The sequence below is a fragment of the Octodon degus genome, unplaced genomic scaffold (genome assembly GCF_000260255.1).
Source record: "Octodon degus isolate 3935 unplaced genomic scaffold, OctDeg1.0 scaffold00029, whole genome shotgun sequence".
NCBI lineage: Eukaryota > Metazoa > Chordata > Mammalia > Rodentia > Octodontidae > Octodon > Octodon degus.
Window position 1 is genome coordinate 2827480 of NW_004524605.1, and position 18787 is coordinate 2846266.

At 54.4% G+C, this 18787-nt stretch overlaps 1 protein-coding gene across 7 annotated transcripts in view; it reads left to right on the forward strand.

The window, feature by feature from the left end:
• Positions 1–18787, forward strand: part of Tnip1 (TNFAIP3 interacting protein 1) — a 43917-nt gene that overhangs the window by 7970 nt on the left and 17160 nt on the right. For 6 of the 7 annotated variants that reach the window (XM_023713115.1, XM_023713110.1, XM_023713112.1 and 3 more), the window contains exons 2-7: positions 6840–6997; positions 8046–8174; positions 9335–9420; positions 11527–11610; positions 13388–13579; positions 17540–17634. In XM_023713115.1, coding sequence (XP_023568883.1) covers positions 6862–6997; positions 8046–8174; positions 9335–9420; positions 11527–11610; positions 13388–13579; positions 17540–17634 — 722 coding nt within the window. In that variant the 5' untranslated portion in view covers positions 6840–6861. The remainder of the gene's footprint in view (positions 1–6839; positions 6998–8045; positions 8175–9334; positions 9421–11526; positions 11611–13387; positions 13580–17539; positions 17635–18787) is intronic. The other variant, XM_023713116.1, reaches the window with a different exon arrangement.

Below are 18787 nucleotides of genomic sequence, written 5' to 3' on the forward strand. Positions count from 1 at the left end.
AGGTTGCAAACTCTGAGCTGTTCGAGCTAAGAGGGACCACGCAGACTTGCAGTCCTCCCCACCCCGTTGCATTAGTGCTACGGTTACAGGCCTCTGCCAGGAGCAGCAGGTGTTTGCTTTGCTAGCCTTGACTAGGTCCCGGGTTCGAGGCCCACTGTCTGTGTCAGACTCTCTACCTGTAACATCTTATCATTGAATTGAGGACCCAGCCCCAAGGTAGAGCCCTGGACACCTTACTGGGGAAGGCCCCACGGAGACACAAGTCCTCAGAAGAGTGCAGCCTGGCCTATTTTGTTGCTTTAAATATTTTATCTTATTTTTGTAAAGAGCAGTTTTAAGGGGACAGCAAAGTTGATTTGTTTGTGGGGGTCTTTCTATTTGTTGAAACACACTGTTGCTTTATAATTGGCTGACCTTAAACTCACTGTGTAGCCCGAGCTGCCTCACACTCACAGGATCCCCTCCAGAGTGCTGGGGCTACGGGTGTGCACCACCACGCCCAGCACCACAGCAAAACTGAGGGGTAGTGCACACAGTTCCTGTGTATTCCAGCTCCTGTCCTGGGCACCCTCCCCCGTTGCCAGCCACTTGGCGGAGTGTAACCGCTGAGCACAGTTAAGTGAGTCTACATAGGAAGCATCATTGTGAGCTCCATTCTTTTCATTAGACTCACTCTTGACGCTGCACACTGTATGTGTTGGACAGCAGACGTGTGACACACCATCACTGTGTCAGAGGAGTTTCACTTCCCTGAAACTCTAGCCTGGGCCTGATTGATAAGAGTGGGACTGGACATCACCTACACGCGTGTATGAGCAGCACTTTGCAGTGTTATTTCCTGGACCCACTTGCTCTCCTTGGATGGAGTGCAAGATGTTCCTCTTCACACTAAAAGGAAATGGGGCCTGGGTGTCCCAGTCTCTCATGGACCCAGGCGTCTTTAGGCTTTTCTGCACCAGCTAAGATGCTATACCTGGTGACTGGTTATCTGCAGTTGTTGGAAATTGGTGGAAGCTGCAGTGTAGCTTCCTGAGCCCACAGAGACACCTGACATTCTCTGTTACATGAGGGAATGTAGAGGGGAAGCCGTGGTCCCTAGATCAGCGGGGCCCTTAGTTACCTCTTCAGACTTTTGCTGAGCACCTGCTGTGTGCCAGATACTGGGCCAGGTTCTGTTGTTAACATCATCATTATTATATTATTGTGGATATTATTATTATTCCTTTGAAAATTTCATTATCATACATATATATATATATTTTTTTTATTTTATTTTATTTTATTTATTTATTTTTTTTCTGGTGGAACTGGGGATTGAACTCAGGACCTTGCACATGCCAGGCAAGTGCTTATTCTACAGAGCTATCTCCCCAGCCCCCTGAGCTATCTCCCCATCCCCTGTTTTTGTTTTAAATATATCAAATCATCAGAAAATATGCAGTAGAAAGTGAAAACCTCCTTTCAACTTATATATGTTTCATTTGATTTTTTAAAATTTATTTATTTATGGAACCGGTGATTGAGCTCAGGCCCTTGCACTTGCCAGGCAAGCGCTTATTCTACTGAGCTATCTCCCTGGCCCCTAAAAATCTTTTATTTATTTGGTACAGTGTCTCACTACACAGCCTAGACTCGTAGTGATCCTCCTGTCTCAGCCTCCCCAGTGCTGGGATTACAGGCATGTGCCATCACACCTGGTTTCAGTGGCTGGCTTGGTTCGGGGTGGCATAACATGTGGTACTGGGGATCAACCTGGGTTCTTGAGCTTGCCAGGCAGGCACTTAGACCACCAAGTTATCTCCCTAGTCCTTCATTTGAATTCTTAATCTTACCCCCAGGAGGTTCCTTTATGATTCCTGCTTTGCATATGAGGCAGTTAAGGTGCAGAAAGGGGGCATGAGGGGCCTGGCTAGTCCCATGGCAGGGATGGGCAGGGGCAGAATGGGAGGAGCGCAGCGCCTGGGGAGGCTTGCTGTCTGCAGTGTGGCGCTGTCTGTGTGGACCCTTATTTCTGACTCCACGGGTATTGGCTCCAGTGTGCTCATCCCCCTTTCCCCATTTGCTGTGCGTCTTGAAGCTTAGATCTCTGCCGAGCCTTTGGCCGGTATGAGGGTGTCACACAGTGTCTAATTCTGGCTCCTCCCCTTACACGTGAGGAAATGCGCCTGTGGTCATACAGCAGGTACAAGTTTCTGTCCTAAGCTCTCTTCCTGGAGGATCCTGTCCCCTCTACAGAGATCTGATTGAGCTATTCCTCTGGGCCAGGGAGAACTTCCCTTCTTCCAGGTATGGAGGGTCACCAGTTGCATTAAACTGGGCCGATGAAGACCCCAAGCTGGCCTTTGTTTTCCCGTCAGACACATCAGCCCTACCTTCTTCCCAGGGCTGTGGTGACAGTCAGGCGGAAAACCAGTGCTTGGGAAAGTATTTATTTGGCACATGCTAGTGGCTATGCAAATGCATACCATCTAGGGTGCCTGGGAATCTCCTGTGCCTCCCCCTCTGTGCTCCCCAGCACTCCGCCCCCACAACCTCAGCCTGAGACAGGGCTACGGCTAGACCTTAGTCAGAGGTGGGGATGTGTGCCTAGTTCTAAATCAAGCCTTTTTCAGCCTTCTCTTCCTGGCTGAGTCTGTGATTGGGCCTCTGCTCCGACCCCTCAGGTCCCTTCGCCGCTTACTACAGAGAGCATCACTTCATGTTCACACTCTGTGGTTGGCGCCTGACTTACCTTCTGTCTGGGCCCCTCTCTGCCCTCAAACTGGGCCCTTTTGGTTCTGGTGGGCAGCCCCCGAACCTCACTGGGGCAGGCTCTGGGAAGGTCCCCCTCCCACTCTGCCACCATGTCTGTTGAAAGGTCTGAGCTGGCTGCTCTTCACAAAAAGCTGTTTTGGGGGCCGAAGAGATGGCTCAGAAGAATAAGCACTTCCCTGGCAAATACAAAGGCCTGAGTTCAATCCCTGGTTCCGCAAAAAAAAAAAAAAAGCCGTTTTGGGACTGCTGTCCCAGTGCTGGTGGTTCACCTGTTGATATGTGGCTTCTAGGTACAGGTGGGTACAAACCAGGGTGCCTGGAGCCTCAAGCCAGACCCCACAGGAAGATGGCGGGAGTGGAAACGGAGAGTGGCACTGTGGGCAGGCTGGGGAGAGAGCGGGGCCTGGTCCCAGCACCCTTCAGCCTTTTTATAACTTTGGCTTTCCCTGCCCTGGGCTCTGCTTGTGCCTCAGTTGAGAAGCAAATGAACTCATGCCCAACTCCTGCTGCCAGTGGTCAGTGCTGCCTGCTCCATTGTGCATACACTGGTGCAGAGGGTACGCACGCCATCCCTGAGGTCTCCCGTGGCCTTCATTCACTGACCCATTTCTGTGCATGTCTCCTCCCTGCTTGGTAATGGGGGCTTGGGGCCTGCCCATTAGCTCAGCTGTGTGAGTGCCTGCTTAAACAAAGCAGGCAGGCTCAGGATGCTGTGGTTCCGTCCCCAGATCCCCCTGCCCTTAAGGACTCCTGAGTCAGAAGAAAAAAAAAATCCTTCTAAACTTTTGCCCAGGGGCTGGTGAGATGGCTCAGTGGTCTAAAGCACCTACTTAGAACAAGCTCAGCAAAGCACAGGGACCGCGGTTCAATCCCCCAGCCCCACATGCCAGCCAGCCGCGCCCCCTGGTGGGCTGAGCTGGGCGCACGCGCGCGCGCACACACACACACACACTTAAAAAAAAATAAACTTTTGCCCAGGGAGCTAGCTCAGTAGAATAAGTGCTTGCCTGGCAATTGCAGGGTCCTGAGTTCAATCCCCGCTACCACAGGGGGGGGGGAAATGCAGTAATGGGAATTGGTTTCATCCTGGGACAATCCCCTCCGGCTCTGTCATCCTGAGCACAGTTCTCCAGGAGAGGTGACTGCATCATCACTCACCACAGGGAAAGTTCCGGTCTGCCCAGATCTTGCTGGAACTGCTGCTGACCAGCTGGGCCTGAGGTCAGCAGGCACTGGAAATCCCCCATTCCTCTGTCTTTTCCTCGGGAGTCCGGGCCCTCCTGTGCCAGCCCCTGATCTGCAGGGAGTTTTCTCCCAGTAGCCTCTCTGTCCTGTGTCTCTTCTATCCCTGCCCAGAAGTCTGTCCTGGCAATAGTGCTTTGCTTCCTGGGCTCGCCAGTGCAGAGTCAGACTGGACATCATGTGGTTTGAAGGCCTCAGAGGGAGCGTCAGGTTCTGAACCTGCAGCCTGCTCCGTCACTTGCTCTCACATCTGGGCATGTCCGAAGAAGCTTAGCTGTGCCCTCCCTGATGGGCCCGTGGAGGTGCGTGCCTGCCCACGGTGCCTCTGCTGAAGGTCACAGTCAGGCTCTCTCTCAGTGTTAGGACATGGCCAGGGTCGCAGTCTTCCTGCTGTGAGTTAGAGTTGAAGTGAGGCTATTTTCTGAGCTACTCTTGGAAGTGTGTGGCCTACATGGTGGGTGAAGTTGTGCCCTCAAGGACTTCTAATCTACTGAGGAAGCCAGACGTGGAGTTGAAAACAGTGCCTGTCATTGCAGATTGTTGGCTGACACAGGTCTGTTGGGAGCCTGACAAGAGCAGGACACCCATGGCGACTTACCTTTCAAGATGCTTCAGTACCCATGGACCCTCAGTTTCCCCAAATGTGAACTTTGTTCGCTTCTCAAGGGTGATCCACCCTCCTGTTGTGGTAACACAATGTGGAGATGTGCGGTGCATGTCCCAGCCTCAGGGAGTCCTCAGCCACAGCACCGCTTGTCTCATCCTGCTGGGTATGGAGAAAGGCTGGCAGAGAAGGCCCTGCCGCAGCCCTCCCCTCCCCTCCTCTGCAGCAAGGCTCGGGGCAGTGCCTGTGTCCTGTCAGGTGCTTTCCCTGCCCTTCACTGGATGCATCTGTACCATCCTGTACTGCTGTATCACGTTGGCATTTGAAGTTGAAAATGGTGACTTCTGTGTGCTATGTGGGCAGCTGTCCTGTGCGTGTGGGGCCCGGTAGGGTATGGGTGCCTCTTGCAGTGTGTGTTTGTCCACTTGTTAGCCTTTAGGGGAGGTGCCTTGATCAGCAGAGTCTTACTTTTCTTTCTAGTCCTTCCATCCCTTGGACCTCTTGGCAAAACCTTTGTTCTTAGCTGCAGGGCCAGGGAAGAGCCAGAGGTTACTCGATAGCCAGGGACTGCCTTACAGACAAGCTGGAAACCCCTCTCGTTCAGGCCTGCCTTGTGGAAGGAGCTTGGGCCTGGCCAGATGCGGATTACAGAGCCTCAGCATCACTGCTAGGCAGGTCCCCCTGGCTTTGTGTCTGCTGTGTTCTCTTGGCTTCCTATTTGGTGCAGTTCATTACCTGGCTGGGCCCCGCTGTATCCCTTATGAAATGAGGCTGAGCTCGGGTGTCTCAGATGCCACGCAGCTTCATGGAGAGAGGCCACTGAATGCCGGCGGCACTGCCTGATGCACTGGTGGTGGTATTCACCCAGCTTCACGTTCCCCTCAGTGGCCTCTGCTGGGGTTTGAAAGGGCATTGGGGATTTCTAGGGAGGACAGGTTTTGCCTTGGGGTTAACAGTTTGGCTCGGGGATACTTGGGCCCCCTCCCCACGTCTGAGTTTCCTGGTGGGCACATCGTGAGCTGTCCGTGCTGGTCCTAGAGCTGGTGGCTGGCTGCGTTCTGCCTCAGCTTGCCCTTGCTGTAGTCTACCTGGAATGTTCTCCTCCAGACAGTGCCATGGCCGTCCCTGCTGCTTTGCTGTGACACCCTTTCTTGCTTCTCCTTTTAAAGTGAAAGCTCCTGCCTCATCTCTCCTGCTTATTTTTTGTCGTTAGGCTTTTTGCCCCCTGAAGTCCTGTGCTGTCTAACACCTTTTTGCCTCTACCAGTGCGTGTGAGCTCCATGAGAACGTGTGCTGTGGGAGCCTGGCTGCCAGCAGGGTGCGGTTGTGCACGAGTCCTCAGGGCAGGGTCAGGCTCCCGCTGCTGAGGTCTGAGCCTGGCCTCCCGGGAAGGAGTACTTCCCAGAGCCCAGCCTGGAACCCAGCTCCAGTTGAATGGATGCCCAAAGGGGAAGAGAGTTTCTCTCTTTGGGTTATGAACCAGGATTCTCAAGCCACTTTGCAGAATGATTTTAAATGAAATAAAGTAGATGAAACTGAACAGATAAATACAGAGAAACTTGCTGTACAAATAGTGTTTGTTGGGAAATTCTTCTGTTCGTTAGAACTGAAAGGGGCAGACTACTCATGAGCTGATGCCAGAGAAGGAGGGTGACAGTACACTAAGTATTAGTCAGGGTTTTTCTCCTTCACTGTAAAGTTCCCCTGTTTCTTGTTTTCTCTCATCAGAGAGAGGTCAGGACCCCCCCCCACCCCCATCCTACTGTGCGTTAATGGCTTCGGCCACGTAGTAGTTTGGTAAGCATTGACTTCCTAGGTAGTTCTGTGTGGGACACTGAGGATGCAGGATCCCTGTCCTCCGGGTGTAAAGCTAGGACGTGAACCAGGTTTTCTGATTCCCAGTCCAGGTTCTTTCTGTGCTGCATGTTGCACCCCTGTAGTTGCCTGCTGCCTCAGATGAGCAGGCCGTGTAGTGAGGCCTCTGAAGGAACAGTACTGTTTTTTTTGGCAGCAGGTATAGGAGCCAAGAGAGCATCCAGTCTGTGGCCATCTCCTGCATGCCAGGCCTTTGAAACTTCTCCCCCCACTTTCTAAAACTCTGTGCTGTGATCAGACAGCCTGAGATGCTCTGCTCCATTCTCAGTCATGTGGATGCCTTGGGCCCTGGCAGAGAGAGCTTCCCCAGAAGGAGTGCCCTGATGCCTGGCCAGCCCCTGATGCACTGCTGTTGTCCTTACAGCTGGGTGGGCTGAGCCACCCTCATGGAAGGGAGAGGACCCTACCGGATCTACGACCCTGGGGGCAGCATACCTCCAGGAGAGGCATCCGCAGCTCTTGTGCGCCTAGTGGAGGAGAATTCCCGGCTGAAGGAAAAAATGCAAGGGATAAAGATGTTAGGTAAAGCAGCACCCACCCCTGCCTGGGAACCCCTCCTTTGGCCTGTAATGGGAGAACACAGCTGGTGGTGGGTGGCTTCTTCCCAGATCACCCTTCGTCCCTCCTGGCCATGTGGCCTGCCCCGTGGGTATGTCTGCGTGTGCTTCTGTAGCATGTTGACAGTATTTCCAGCTCTGATGTCCTGTCAACTCAACAGACCTTGCAGATGCTCGGGATGGGAAGGAGAGGGTTGAAAGGCCTGGGCTGTGGGTGTGGAATTGGCACCATCTCATCTTCAGGGCATGACCAGTGGGGAGAGCTGCCTTGCCAGGACAGCCAAGAAAGACATAGAACAGGGAGCAGAGCTTGCCTGAAGCAGCGTGGCATTTGCTCCCTCAGTTTCTCTTCTGGCTTTGCTCAACCTGTCCCCACTGTCTACCCAGATTGGCCCCACACACCAACACACATGCCATCTCCTACATGCCAGGCCTTTGAACCTTCTCCCCCCTCTTTCTAATACTCTTCCTTTGCCCTGATGCCACTCCTCTGGCCTCAGCGTTTGGAGGTCAGATGCTTTCTTTTACTTGGCAGATACCTGCATGGGATGTTAACTGGAGGGTGGTGACATTGCCCATTGTACAGTTAGAGAAGGAAAATGGGACTAGAGTGCTAGGTGGTCTTCTCAGGGGCTCCACCATGAGGTAGGCCTGACTCTGGGTGGGCTTTGGCCCACTCTGTGGTATCATGGGGCAGGCCCTAGAGAGCCCCTGACTTCCTGTGCCCTGGCCAGGCATGGAGGCCTGAGGCAGGAAGAGGGTGTCAGGAGACCATGGACTGCTTCCATTCCTGTATCCTTGACTGCATGTCCTCTTCCTCACGCCAGTTGGGTTCTGATAGTTGGCCAGCACTAGCTCTGTCCCAGCTGGGCCACAAAGCAGTGGTATAGTGAGGTCCATGGCCTGGGCTTTGAAAGCCTGGCAGAGGGAGGCGAGGGTCACAGGATGAGAAGAAGCATCACACTGAGCTAAGTGCGTCCTCACTGCTCCTCCTTCCCCCTTTGTTTCTTCAGGGGAGCTTTTGGAAGAATCCCAGATGGAAGCATCCCGGCTCCGGCAGAAGGCAGAGGAGCTGGTCAAGGACAATGAGGCACCGCCTTCTCCTTCCCTGGGCTCCTTCAACCACCTGGCTGAACTCACAGGTACAGGAGAAGGCAGGGTGACTGCCATCCTGTACCCCAGCTGCCTTGACCTGCACAGGAGGTGCCTTTTCTCTCTGAAGCCCACATCCCCCTCATTTATCCTTAGCATTCCCCCCTCCCCCGGCTGTTTTTGGCTGTAGAATCCCCCAGAAAAGTCAGAAGATCTGGAAGGATTTCAGAGTTTTATTAAAATGGCCAGTGACTTAGTGTTCCTGAGGCCCAGCACACATAATCAGTCACAATAACCTGTGCACGTGAGACATCGGCCCAGGCCCTTTGCTCTTGTAGCAGATACTTAGTGAGCAGCTCTTGCTAGGCTGGAGTGCTGGGTGGCTCCACACCTCAGTGAGCACAGCAGTTGGCAGCTCTTGGCTCTGCCCCTCCCCCTGCGTGTTGTAGATAGGGAAGCTAAAGCTCAGAGAAGAATCCTAGCTTGTCTGTTAGCCTGCTGCAGCATATTTCAGACATTATCTGTTCAAGGAAAGGGTGGCGGTAAGGGTCAGAGACGTGCATTACTGCTGCCTGTCTCCTAAGTCCAGGGAAAGTCTAGGCACGAGGAGGAAAATATGCCATGTATGGGACCCAGCTGTGGCCTGCCGCGACTCCTTGCTGTCCCTGCCCAGCCCAGTCCTGTGTGGCCAAGTGGAGGGCAGTGATGGGGCTCAAAGCCCACTGAGCTGCTGTGGTCAGCATCCCCTCTAGCATCCTTCCCAAGTCTTGCTGGTTCCAAGTGTACCCCAAGTGAAACAGGCGCCTTCAAGCTTCTGGCATAAAGCACCAGGTAATGCTGGAGCAGCTGATTTTGGCCCAAGTTTGCAGTGCAGACTGTGAGGCTGGGCCAGTCAGCAATTGGGCAAAGCCTCCATTTCCTGTTTCCTTACTTTAAAATGGCATGGTGCCAGGAAAAGTGGTAGACCTTCTTTGTTGTAAATCGTTGTCCTCATGACTAAGCAGGCCCCAGAGTGGTAGGCTCCTCAGCAGGTCCTGGGAAGGAGTCTCTCCCAGGCACCACCTCTAGACTCAGTCCTGAGAGAGCCACCTACCCTGGTTCCCAGCTCCTACAGACACTCAGAGCACCCAGTTCATGATTGTCCTAAGGGCCGCCATCCAGGCCTCTCCCTTTTCCAGTGTTTTCATCTGCAACCTGTTGGCTTTTCCAGGAAAGGACCCAAGTGTCCCTGCACCACTCCCTGCGCCTGTACATCCGAGCGATGAGTCCACACCACCCCCGAAGCCTCCACCCAGCGTAAGTTGCATTTGGAGCCATGGCTGGAGTTTGCCTGACTTCATATCCTATGGAGATAAAAATATGAAAAACGGGTTGGAGAGATGGCATCCCAGCTCCTGGAGGTGTGGGGCGAGTCAGTCTCAAGCCTGTGAGGCATCATTAGGGAGAATGGGTATGGAGGGGGCTTGCAGGTTAGTTCAGTTGTTTAAAGCGCCTATTTGGGCAAACTCAGGCAGGCGCAGGGGACTGCAGTTCAGTCCCCAGCACCACATGCCAGACCATACCCCCCCTTAAAGTAGCCTGAACTGGTCAAAAAAAAAAAAAAAAAAAAAAATTATCCCCGGCACCACCAAAAAAAAAAAAAAAAGTGTGGAAAAAAAAGAATTGGTGTGGGATAAATTTGTTTTACAAGGTTTCATAACAAAGTACTTAGCAAAGTACACACTGACTGTGTTCAGTGCTAGGAAAGTGGACCTGTGACATGGGACTTGAGTCCCAAGAGTTACCCGCAGCTGGGCATGGTGGTGCACACCGTATTCCCAGGACTTGGGAAGCACAGGCAGGAAGATCGCTGCAAGTTGGAGGCCAGCCTGGCCTACATAGTGAGTTCAAAGTCGGCCTGCACTTCATGGCGAGACTGTATCTCAAAAAAACAAAAAAGAGGACCAGGGATATAGCTCAAAAGCGTAGTGCTTGTCTGGCAAGCACAAGGTCCTGAGTTCATTTCCTGGTGCCAACAAGAAAAGGAAAAGAAAATTTTACCTTTGCAGGTCTGAGAAGGTTGGCTGGTACTGTAGGGTTGGAAGATACTCAGGGATTTAGTAGCTTAGCATGTTCATCCTAAAGATCAGGTTTGGGGAACAGAGGCCTTTGTTGAGCTTCACAGGTGGTGGGACTATGCCAGGATAGGGAGGACCCTGGCAGGGTTCAGACAGGACATGTGGTTGTGATTGTTGTGGTTGTGAGGCTCGGTTGGCTCTGCGTGGCTTCTTCTGTCTGTCCTGCTCTGGCTCAGGACAAGGAAACACTGAAAGGGCCTGCTGAGTCTCACTGTGTAACCCAGGCTGGTCTTGAACTCAAGGGGATCCTCTACCTCAGCCTCCCCAGTGCTGGGATGACAGGTGTACAGTTGGACGCCCTGTGTGAAATGGGCTTTATAGCCAGGTTTCATGGGACGCCTAGAGCCAGTGGAGGTCCAGTTGGACTGCGGCGAGCATGCAGGGAGTCTGCTCAGAATGGCCAAGGGGTTGCATGGTCACTGCGGGGCTGAGTGACTTCTGGAAGCCTCTGTATTTGTCAAGCTGTCTTGGCACTTGGATCAGTCCATTCCATAGAAGTCTCTGAGACTGGCTTGGCATGTTGGCACATGAGCGTGTCTGGTGGTCACAGTAGCAGATGTTACCTGTGTCACCTCAAGCTGTCAGAGTCATATGGGTGAGCAGAGAGCTCCCATGCCATGGCTGGCTCTGCAGTCTGGGGTCCAGTCCCCACTTCAGCACCATCTGTGTGGCCTCTGTTCCCTTAGGCATTCCACAAGTGCCGCCTTCCAGCCCTTTCCACAGGTGACTGAGAATTAGTAAAGCTCATAAGCACATTTTAAAAGTACAGTGCCTTGGGCCTGGGAGATAGCTCAGCAGCATAAGTGCCTGCCTGGAAAACACAAAGTTCAATCCCTGGTACTCCCCCCCGCCAAAAAAAAAAAAAGTACAGTGCCTTAAAAAGTGTAATCACAGCTGAGCATGGTGGCCCATACCTGTAACCCCAGATGCTGTCGTAAAACAGATTGGAAAGGCTGGGAATGCTGGGAAGTGGTAGAGCACTCACTGTCATGTGCGAAGCCTGCATTCAGCCCTCAGCGCTGCAAACACAATTGAAGGTAACTCCAAAGTGCCAGCAGCCCACGGTCAGCTGCCCAGTGTCCCTGTTCTGGGAAACTGGCCATGCCCGAGGCACAGCAGCTTGTTGGGAGCTGCCAAGAGTAGCCTGGGAGCTTGGCTGGTGGGCCCCTGCTGTGGAACCGGTCCTGCGGAGAGTCTTGTCACGCCCCACTCCTGCTGCTCTCAGGATGGGCTCTGAGAAGAGGGCCCAGCGTACCCTCTTGAACAGCCCCCAACTTCTCTCCAGGGCACATCCTCTGAATTTGAAGTGGTCCCTACCGAGGAGCACAGTTCTCCAGCAGACAGTGGCAGCCACCCCAGGAACTCAGTGGTGAGTGGATGGACACCCGAACATATCCTGCTGTTTCTCCTCTGCTGTGTCAGCTGCCGCTTTGTGAGAGGCAGGGATCTCTCACATACCTTGGGGACCCTGGAGTCACATGGGGGCCCTTAGTGGCCAGCTGCTTCTTGCTTTCATATGCAAATCCCTGGGCTAGTGACTTCCCTGACTGGGGCCACACAGCACCCGGCTTTGTGAAAACCTAGGCACTCTGCAGTGAGCCTCAGCCCTGTGGGTTTGTGGGGTCCACCGTGGGGACGTAGAAGGGCCACGGAGGCAGGCATGCAGGCCTTTGGGTTGCAGGCTGACCTCTGTTGGCACTCATGTGCCCCCTCTGTGTGCATACAGCCCTTCATCTCTGAGATGGCTTCCTGGTGTCTTCATTCTGTGCCACTTGGCTGCCTGTATCCCAACACTGTCTTTCCCTTTTCTCTCCTTAGAGAAAAGGAGAGCCATGGAGAACAGTCTAGGAGATTCTTGCCTCCTGCTCCCCTTCCTCCTCCCGCTTTCTGACTGGGAGTCTTTGTAACTGAATGTGATGCTAGTAGTATGTGGCCTAACCTGAGTGTCGTGTGGGTAATCACTTCATCTCCTGTAGCATGTCTGTCACTCGCCCTGTGGTGCATGTATCCATGCTGAGCCAAGATGTGCCTTCCTCCTGCCCTGGAAGGCAGAGAAAGCCTCATGAGCCTTCAGGAAAGGAAGCCATGCTGGCCCCTTTAGACCCTTGCGGAGAGTTGGGGAGAGTGGTGCCTCAGCTTCACTGCAGGGCTGGCAACATGAAATAGGCGTTCGCTGAATGCCCAGTTGCTTCCAGTGTGGACTCGAGTTCACGGGGGTGGGGGAGAGGAGAGGGTGTCAGCAAGCTGGAGCACAGACCGCGGTCAGGAACCGAGCTGTGCGGCTGACTCCCTGGGCAGCTATGACAAAGCCTCCTGTTGGTGCCTTGGTTTCCAGCACAAGCCCTGGGGTCCCTGTAGCTGGCATGTCCTGTAATTCCTGCATCTGTTTTTGGAAGAGCTAATGTGTGGGTAGGGTGGGGACACAGAAGCAGGACTTGGAGAGGTAGAGAGGAAGCTGTGGGAGGGAAGCCCCGAACCTGCTGCAGGCCTCAGGCAGGGACAGTGGAAGGCCAGCGCTGAGCCACCTGCTGCTGTGGGAAGCCAGGCTAGTGTGGTCGGTGGGAAGGTTCTGGTGTGGGCCCAGCTGGCGTGGGCACATCCAGTGAGTGCTCAGGAGAGCAGATGGGGAGATGGACTGCTTGCCCAGTTGTGTTCCACTTCGCATGTGCTCACTAGGAGGGATTGTGAAGTAGCTAGAGCTGTGATTGTCAGCCTGCAGGAAGTTGGGGCCCTTGAACAGGAGGGATTGTTTGGGTCTTCCTGGGGGCATCATGCGCCTTGGAGGAGGCTCCTTGAGTTGAGCAAGCAGGGTGTGCACTTGGGGACTGCTGCTCTGCGAAGCTCCCTCCTCAACAGGAGCCCCTGGGAGGTGGGATGGAGGGACGTTGTGAGCGTCCTCTGAGGCGGATGCCGAGGCCTCACCAGGGCCCAGTGTGGGGGAACAAGGTGGCCCTGGTGTGTGCAGCCAGCTGGTGGCCTGGGAGGCGTGGGTCCTGCCCTGTGAGTTAGCCCTAGACACGGAACCTGTGGAACTAGAGAATTTCCCAGAGCAGTGCTGAGGCCAAGGGGAAACTGAGTCATGAGGAAAGGGGAAGCAGTGAGAGACTGGCCTAGGTGCAGACCAGGGGTGTCCCCTCCCCCGCCAGGAGCTGGGCCCCCTGCCCTGCGAGGATGGCAACCTGATGCAGCACCTGCAGCGCCTGGAGACCACCCTGAGCGTGTGTGCTGAGGAGCCCGACCACAGCCAGCTCTTCACCCACCTGGGCCGCATGGCGCTGGAGTTCAACCGGCTGGCTTCCAAGGTGCACAAGAATGAGCAGCGCACCTCCATCCTACAGGTGAGCCTGCTGGTCCCCGCCAGCTTTTCAGGAGTCCTGGGGTGCTGGGGCCTCTGGGGCCTGTGCTGTAGGCAGACGTCAAGCTTTCTGTTCAGATGGCAGGCAGGGGGAGCCCTGAGAAAGTGGTGGGACAGTGGGAGGACAGGGAAGAAAGTGGGAAGCCCGGAGAGGGCAGCGCGCCTCTCCAGGTCACCCTGCCTGGCCCTTCTGTGCCAAGGGAAGGACAGGAGCAAAGGCTCTCTGTCCTGAGGAGGAGCTGGTCCTGCCCTGCCACACAGAGACAGCCCGCAAGAAGTGGCACTTCTGGCCCAGGCCGCCCAGCTGGCCAGTGGAGCTAGGGCTGGGGCCTCACCTCGTCTGTTCTGAAGCTTATGTTCTTAGCCAGGCGTGGTGGCACACATAGTCCCAGCACTCTGAGGGCCGAGGCAGGAGGATCAGAAGGTCAGGCCCAGCTTGGGTGGTTCAGCTTGGCAGCACCCTATCTCAAAGACCTGACAAATGGCTGAGGGTGCAGCTCCGTGTGGAGGGTCTCTGCTTACATCCCAGTACTGCCAGTCTGACCAGAGCCCATGTTTTTAATCAGCATCCCAGCCGCCTCCCTGAGGGGATTCTCTAAAAGCTTCCTGTGCAGCAGGAGTAGGCAGGCTGCCTTGCTGTGCCGAGCCAGGCCTTAGACGTACGTGGTCCTTAGTTCTTTATTGCTCTCTGCCTGTCACTCATCCTTCCTGTCGCCCACTGTCCCTCGCAGTGACAGAGGTGAGATTCCTTCCTCAGCATTCACTGTGCTAGACAAGGCGACACCCAGGAAGCCTAGTCAGACAAGGCCATAGCAAGAGCAGGGGCAGTTCACTGGTAGGTGCCCTGAGAACGGTGCCTTCCCTGGGTAGGGTGCTTGGCCTTGCGCTCTGAAGGCGGGAAAGAGCCACCTAACCTCACCCCACAGGCCCTGTGACCATAGTGACAGAACCACAGCTTGAAGGCCCTCTGGTCCTTGCTAGGCCCTCCTTCCTCACCTGCTGCTGGTCCCTAAGCTCATGTCACAGACTTTGCAGTGCCCAGTTGAGGGATGAGATGGGGCAGGAGAGGTTGACAGGAGCTGAGTATGTCCAGGCTGGAGGGTGGCCTATGGGGAGAGAGGGGACAGAGGGGCACATAGGACACCTTTCCACTGACACTCTTCCACCTTGGTGGGAGAGGTGGGCATGTAGTAGGCAGGCTGAGGGTGGGGATCCCTCGTGCCTCGGAGCCTTGGGGTCCAGGCCCAGGGTGGCAGGGGAGGCCGGCACGGTGCAGGCTGAGATTGCTCTGAGCAGTAGCGTTGGGCTGAGGTGGAAAGGGAACCTGGGCCTCCTGTTGGGCCTTGCTGAGCTCTCAGCTTTTGATGAGGCTGCTGCCTGCCCCCTCCTAGCTGCTGCCACATTTGGCAGTGGTTTTATTTTATTGGGTAGTTTACTTCCTCACTTTTTTCTCTTCCGCTCCCTGCTGGTACACAAGCTTCATGAGGTGGGCAGGTCCCTCAGCTGCTGTGGTCACCATGGTAACCCAGCACGCACACTCAGCATGCACTTGGCACAGGAGTGAACGAAAGGAGCAAAGAGACAGAAGACCCTCCTGCGGCCTCTTGGCAGAGATGATGGCCTCAGTGACTCTGGGGTCCTGTCCACTGGCTCCCCAGTGCGTGCACCAGACATTTCATCAGCAGCCTCAGGGAACAGCCCCCTGGCCTGGTGGGGGCAGCAAGCAAGGCCTCTTGTTGGCCTCCCCTGAGTGACCCAAGCAGATGCTCTATTTCTGGGAGGCTTCACTCATGTGTCACAGATTGTGGGTGGAAGTGAGTTAATCCAATTTCTTATTCATTCACTCACTGATTTGTTTGTTGGTATAAGTCAGCAAACATTTTCATATGCCTGGTACAGCAGAGGACCAGCAGCCAGGCACCGGGGAGCCGGGAGCCACCGTGTTCCATCTCCTTGGCCTCAGCCTTGCTCCATGCAGCTGCCTGTAGAGCAGGGCTCTCTCCTGAGTCAGCCAACACAGACTTGGCCTTCAGAGAGTGAGCCAGTGCCTCTGCAGGCCTTGGGTGACCTGGTGGAAGTGCCCTTTTGTCCTGGGCAGCAGGACTTGTTTTCTGCCCCTCACAGTTCTTGGACACAGGCTGCATCATGCATACCAGGCTTCCCTTTAGCTCTGGTCATACGTGATGAGACCTAGGGATGGACTGCAGCCAGCCTGGAAGTGGCAGTGCCATTTTCACTCCCTGCAGTGGCCAGAATCACATAGCCACATCCTGCTGTAGGGAGTCTGGTGTGTGGGGTGTGAGGGCCCTTCCCTGAGAGCCCTCATCTCTGGTCTCTGGCCTGGAGGAGCTCGAGGACTGGCTGACCTGCAGGTTCTGCTACTGCCTTCCCGGCTTTTTTAATTTTTTCCCCATAATTTTATTGAGAAACAAATAGCAATGAGACAGTTTGCCCAGCTCTTTACTCACAGAGGACAGAGGCTGGGGGCTGCTAGTGGAGTGTAATTCTAAGGGTGAAGGTTCTTTTTTCTTTCTCATTGTTTGTGTGTGATGAGGGGGATACTGGAGATCAAGCCCAGGGATGCTCTTAGCACTGAGTAGCCCTTTTTAATTTTTTATTTTCAATCAGAGTCTCACTAAATTGCCTAGGCTGGCCTCAGACTCAAGATCCTCCTGCTTAGCCTCCCAAGTAGCTGGGATTATGGGTGTGCACTACCACACCCAGCCTTATGGTGATTATTACTAGTGGTAGAACTTCACAAATATTATTTCACCTGGAGTCTGTACCTTTAAAATACAGATGAGGGGCTGGTGAGATGGCTCAGTGGTCTAAAGCACCTACTTAGAACAAGCTTAGCAAAGCACAGGGACCGCGGTTCAATCCCCCAGCACCACATGCCAGCCAGCCCCGCCCCCTGGTGGGCTGAGCTGCCCCCCCCCCCACACACACACATTAAAAAAAAAAAAAAAATACAGATGAAGGGGCCGGGGAGGTGGCTAAGTACAATAAGCGCTTACCTGGCAAGTGCAAGGGCCTGAGTTCAGTCCCTGGTTCCACCAAAAAAAAAAAAGAAAATACAGATGAAGGGCCAGGGAGATAGCTCAGTAGAATAAGTGCTTGCCAGGCAAGTACAGGGTCCTGAGTTCAATCCCCGGTGGTACTGCAAAGAAGAGAGAGAGAGAGAGAGAGAGAGAGAGAGAGAGAGAGAGAGAAGGAAGGAAATATAATACAGATGAATTACTTAGCTTTGGGGAGTTCTGAGGCCCCGAGGAAATTGTCTCGACAGCCAGCTAGCTGCGCTGAGCATGGCAGCATTGCCAGGCACCTTACGTCCTTCCACACCACGTTTAGCTCCCCCGTGGCAGAGGAGGCCCTCACCCTGACGGTCTCACTCAGCAACCCTGAAGAGGGACAGGAAAGGAGCAGCTGTCCCCGTGTTGTGGAGGCCATGCCAGGAGTGACATGTGGGCCACCCGGTGAGAGCTTGATGAGGAGGTGCCCCGGGTCATGTCCTCCACCCACGCCCAGCCTTGCCCATCTCTAGTGGCTCCTCACAGGCCTCTGGACACACCTGTGCCTAGGGCTCCAGGCTGCTGTGTACACAGTCAGTGAGGGAGTGGGTGGGAGCAAGAAGGAATTTAAAGGGTGGGCCACTGAGCCTGGGCCTGCAGGCGAGGATGGTAGACAGGTTGCAGGGGAATCCTCCACCTTGAAGAGACTGCATAATGGGCAGGCTGGAGGAAGAGCAGCTAGGCCTAGGTGGGAAGGGAAGGTGTAGCTGTGACTGGAGGCTGCAGGCCTATGGACCTCCTGCTCCCAAAGAGGAGCCAACAGGGGCCCTGGTGAGGTTGTCCAGACAGACGGGTGAGGGCTCAGGCCTGGGCTAGCTGTAAGCACCACCCGGGGAAGGGTGCACCCTTTGCTTACTCCCTCTACTCCACAGACCCTGTGCGAGCAGCTTCGGAAGGAGAACGAGTTACTGAAGGCCAAGCTGGACAAGGGCCTGGAGCAGCGGGATCAGGCTGCCGAGAGACTGCGGTATGCACAGCCTCAGGCAGAGGGCAGCAGTGGGGCGGGTGGGAGCTGGGAGGGGTTTACACCGCGCCTGGCCAGAGGACCTGCGCTCAGAGCCCTTTGGCCCCCGGGTTTCTTTCCTTGGCTCTTTTGGTATTTCCTCTGTTCCTTTGAATACCTTTGGGAACATCTGTGAACACAGTGTGGTGAGGCTTGGGGGGGGGGGGAAGGTTGCACACGTTGCCTCCCCCTGGGGACTTGCAGCCTCAGCCCATGCAGCTGTCTAGTGGCTGTTGGGCCCCGCCCAGGACATTGCTTCCCCCTGGCGGTTAGCCTCCTACCTCCTATGCTCGGATTTTCCTGAACCCCCGAGCAGAAATCCATCTGGATTGGTTTCACAGGCCCATATAGTCTTCTGCTTGGCCACAGGGATGTGTGAGCGAGCCCCAGGGTCAGTGCATCTGCATTTTTTGGGGTTGACAGAGTTGTGGAGGTTTTGTAGCCACATTAACTCCATCCGTGGGTGCAGAAGGCCAGACTGAGGCAAAGACTCGTGCTTTAGAAGGTGAGAAGCTAGGTCGTCAGCCACCTAATAGGGAAGCTTCTTCCTTCCTGGTCCGTCTGAGTGGAGACACATGTGGCCACAGAAAATGGAACGTTTAAGAAATGTTTTCCATGTTTCAGCCATGCCTGAGTCCACATCGCCTCTTTCATCCTGTAACTGATCTTATTATATACTTAAGGTCATTCTTTTTTTTTTTTTTAAGGTCACTCAATTTTAACTGAAAACTATTCTAAAGAAGCTTTAGGGGCCGGGGAGATGGCTCAGTAGAATAAGCACTTCCCTGTCAAGCACAAGGGCCTGAGTTCAATCCCCAGTTCCACAAAAAAAAAAAAAGAAGCTTTAACTAGAATAGATAGAAAACAGCATTACTGATACTTAATTAAAGGGTAACTCTGGAATAAATATGGTGAGAATAAAAGGACAGTAATAGCTGTGGCAAGGCATCATTGCTGGTGCTGAGCCTGGGGCTGGCTCTTTCCCTGATAAAGGGCACCTCAGGCTCTGGCCTGCTCCCCAGGTGGGCCTGTGAAGCTTCCACTGGGGTGCACTCCAAGGCTCCCAAGGGCTGGTTTGGATGATGTGGAGCTCTCCCAACACGTGAGGGGTCCTCTG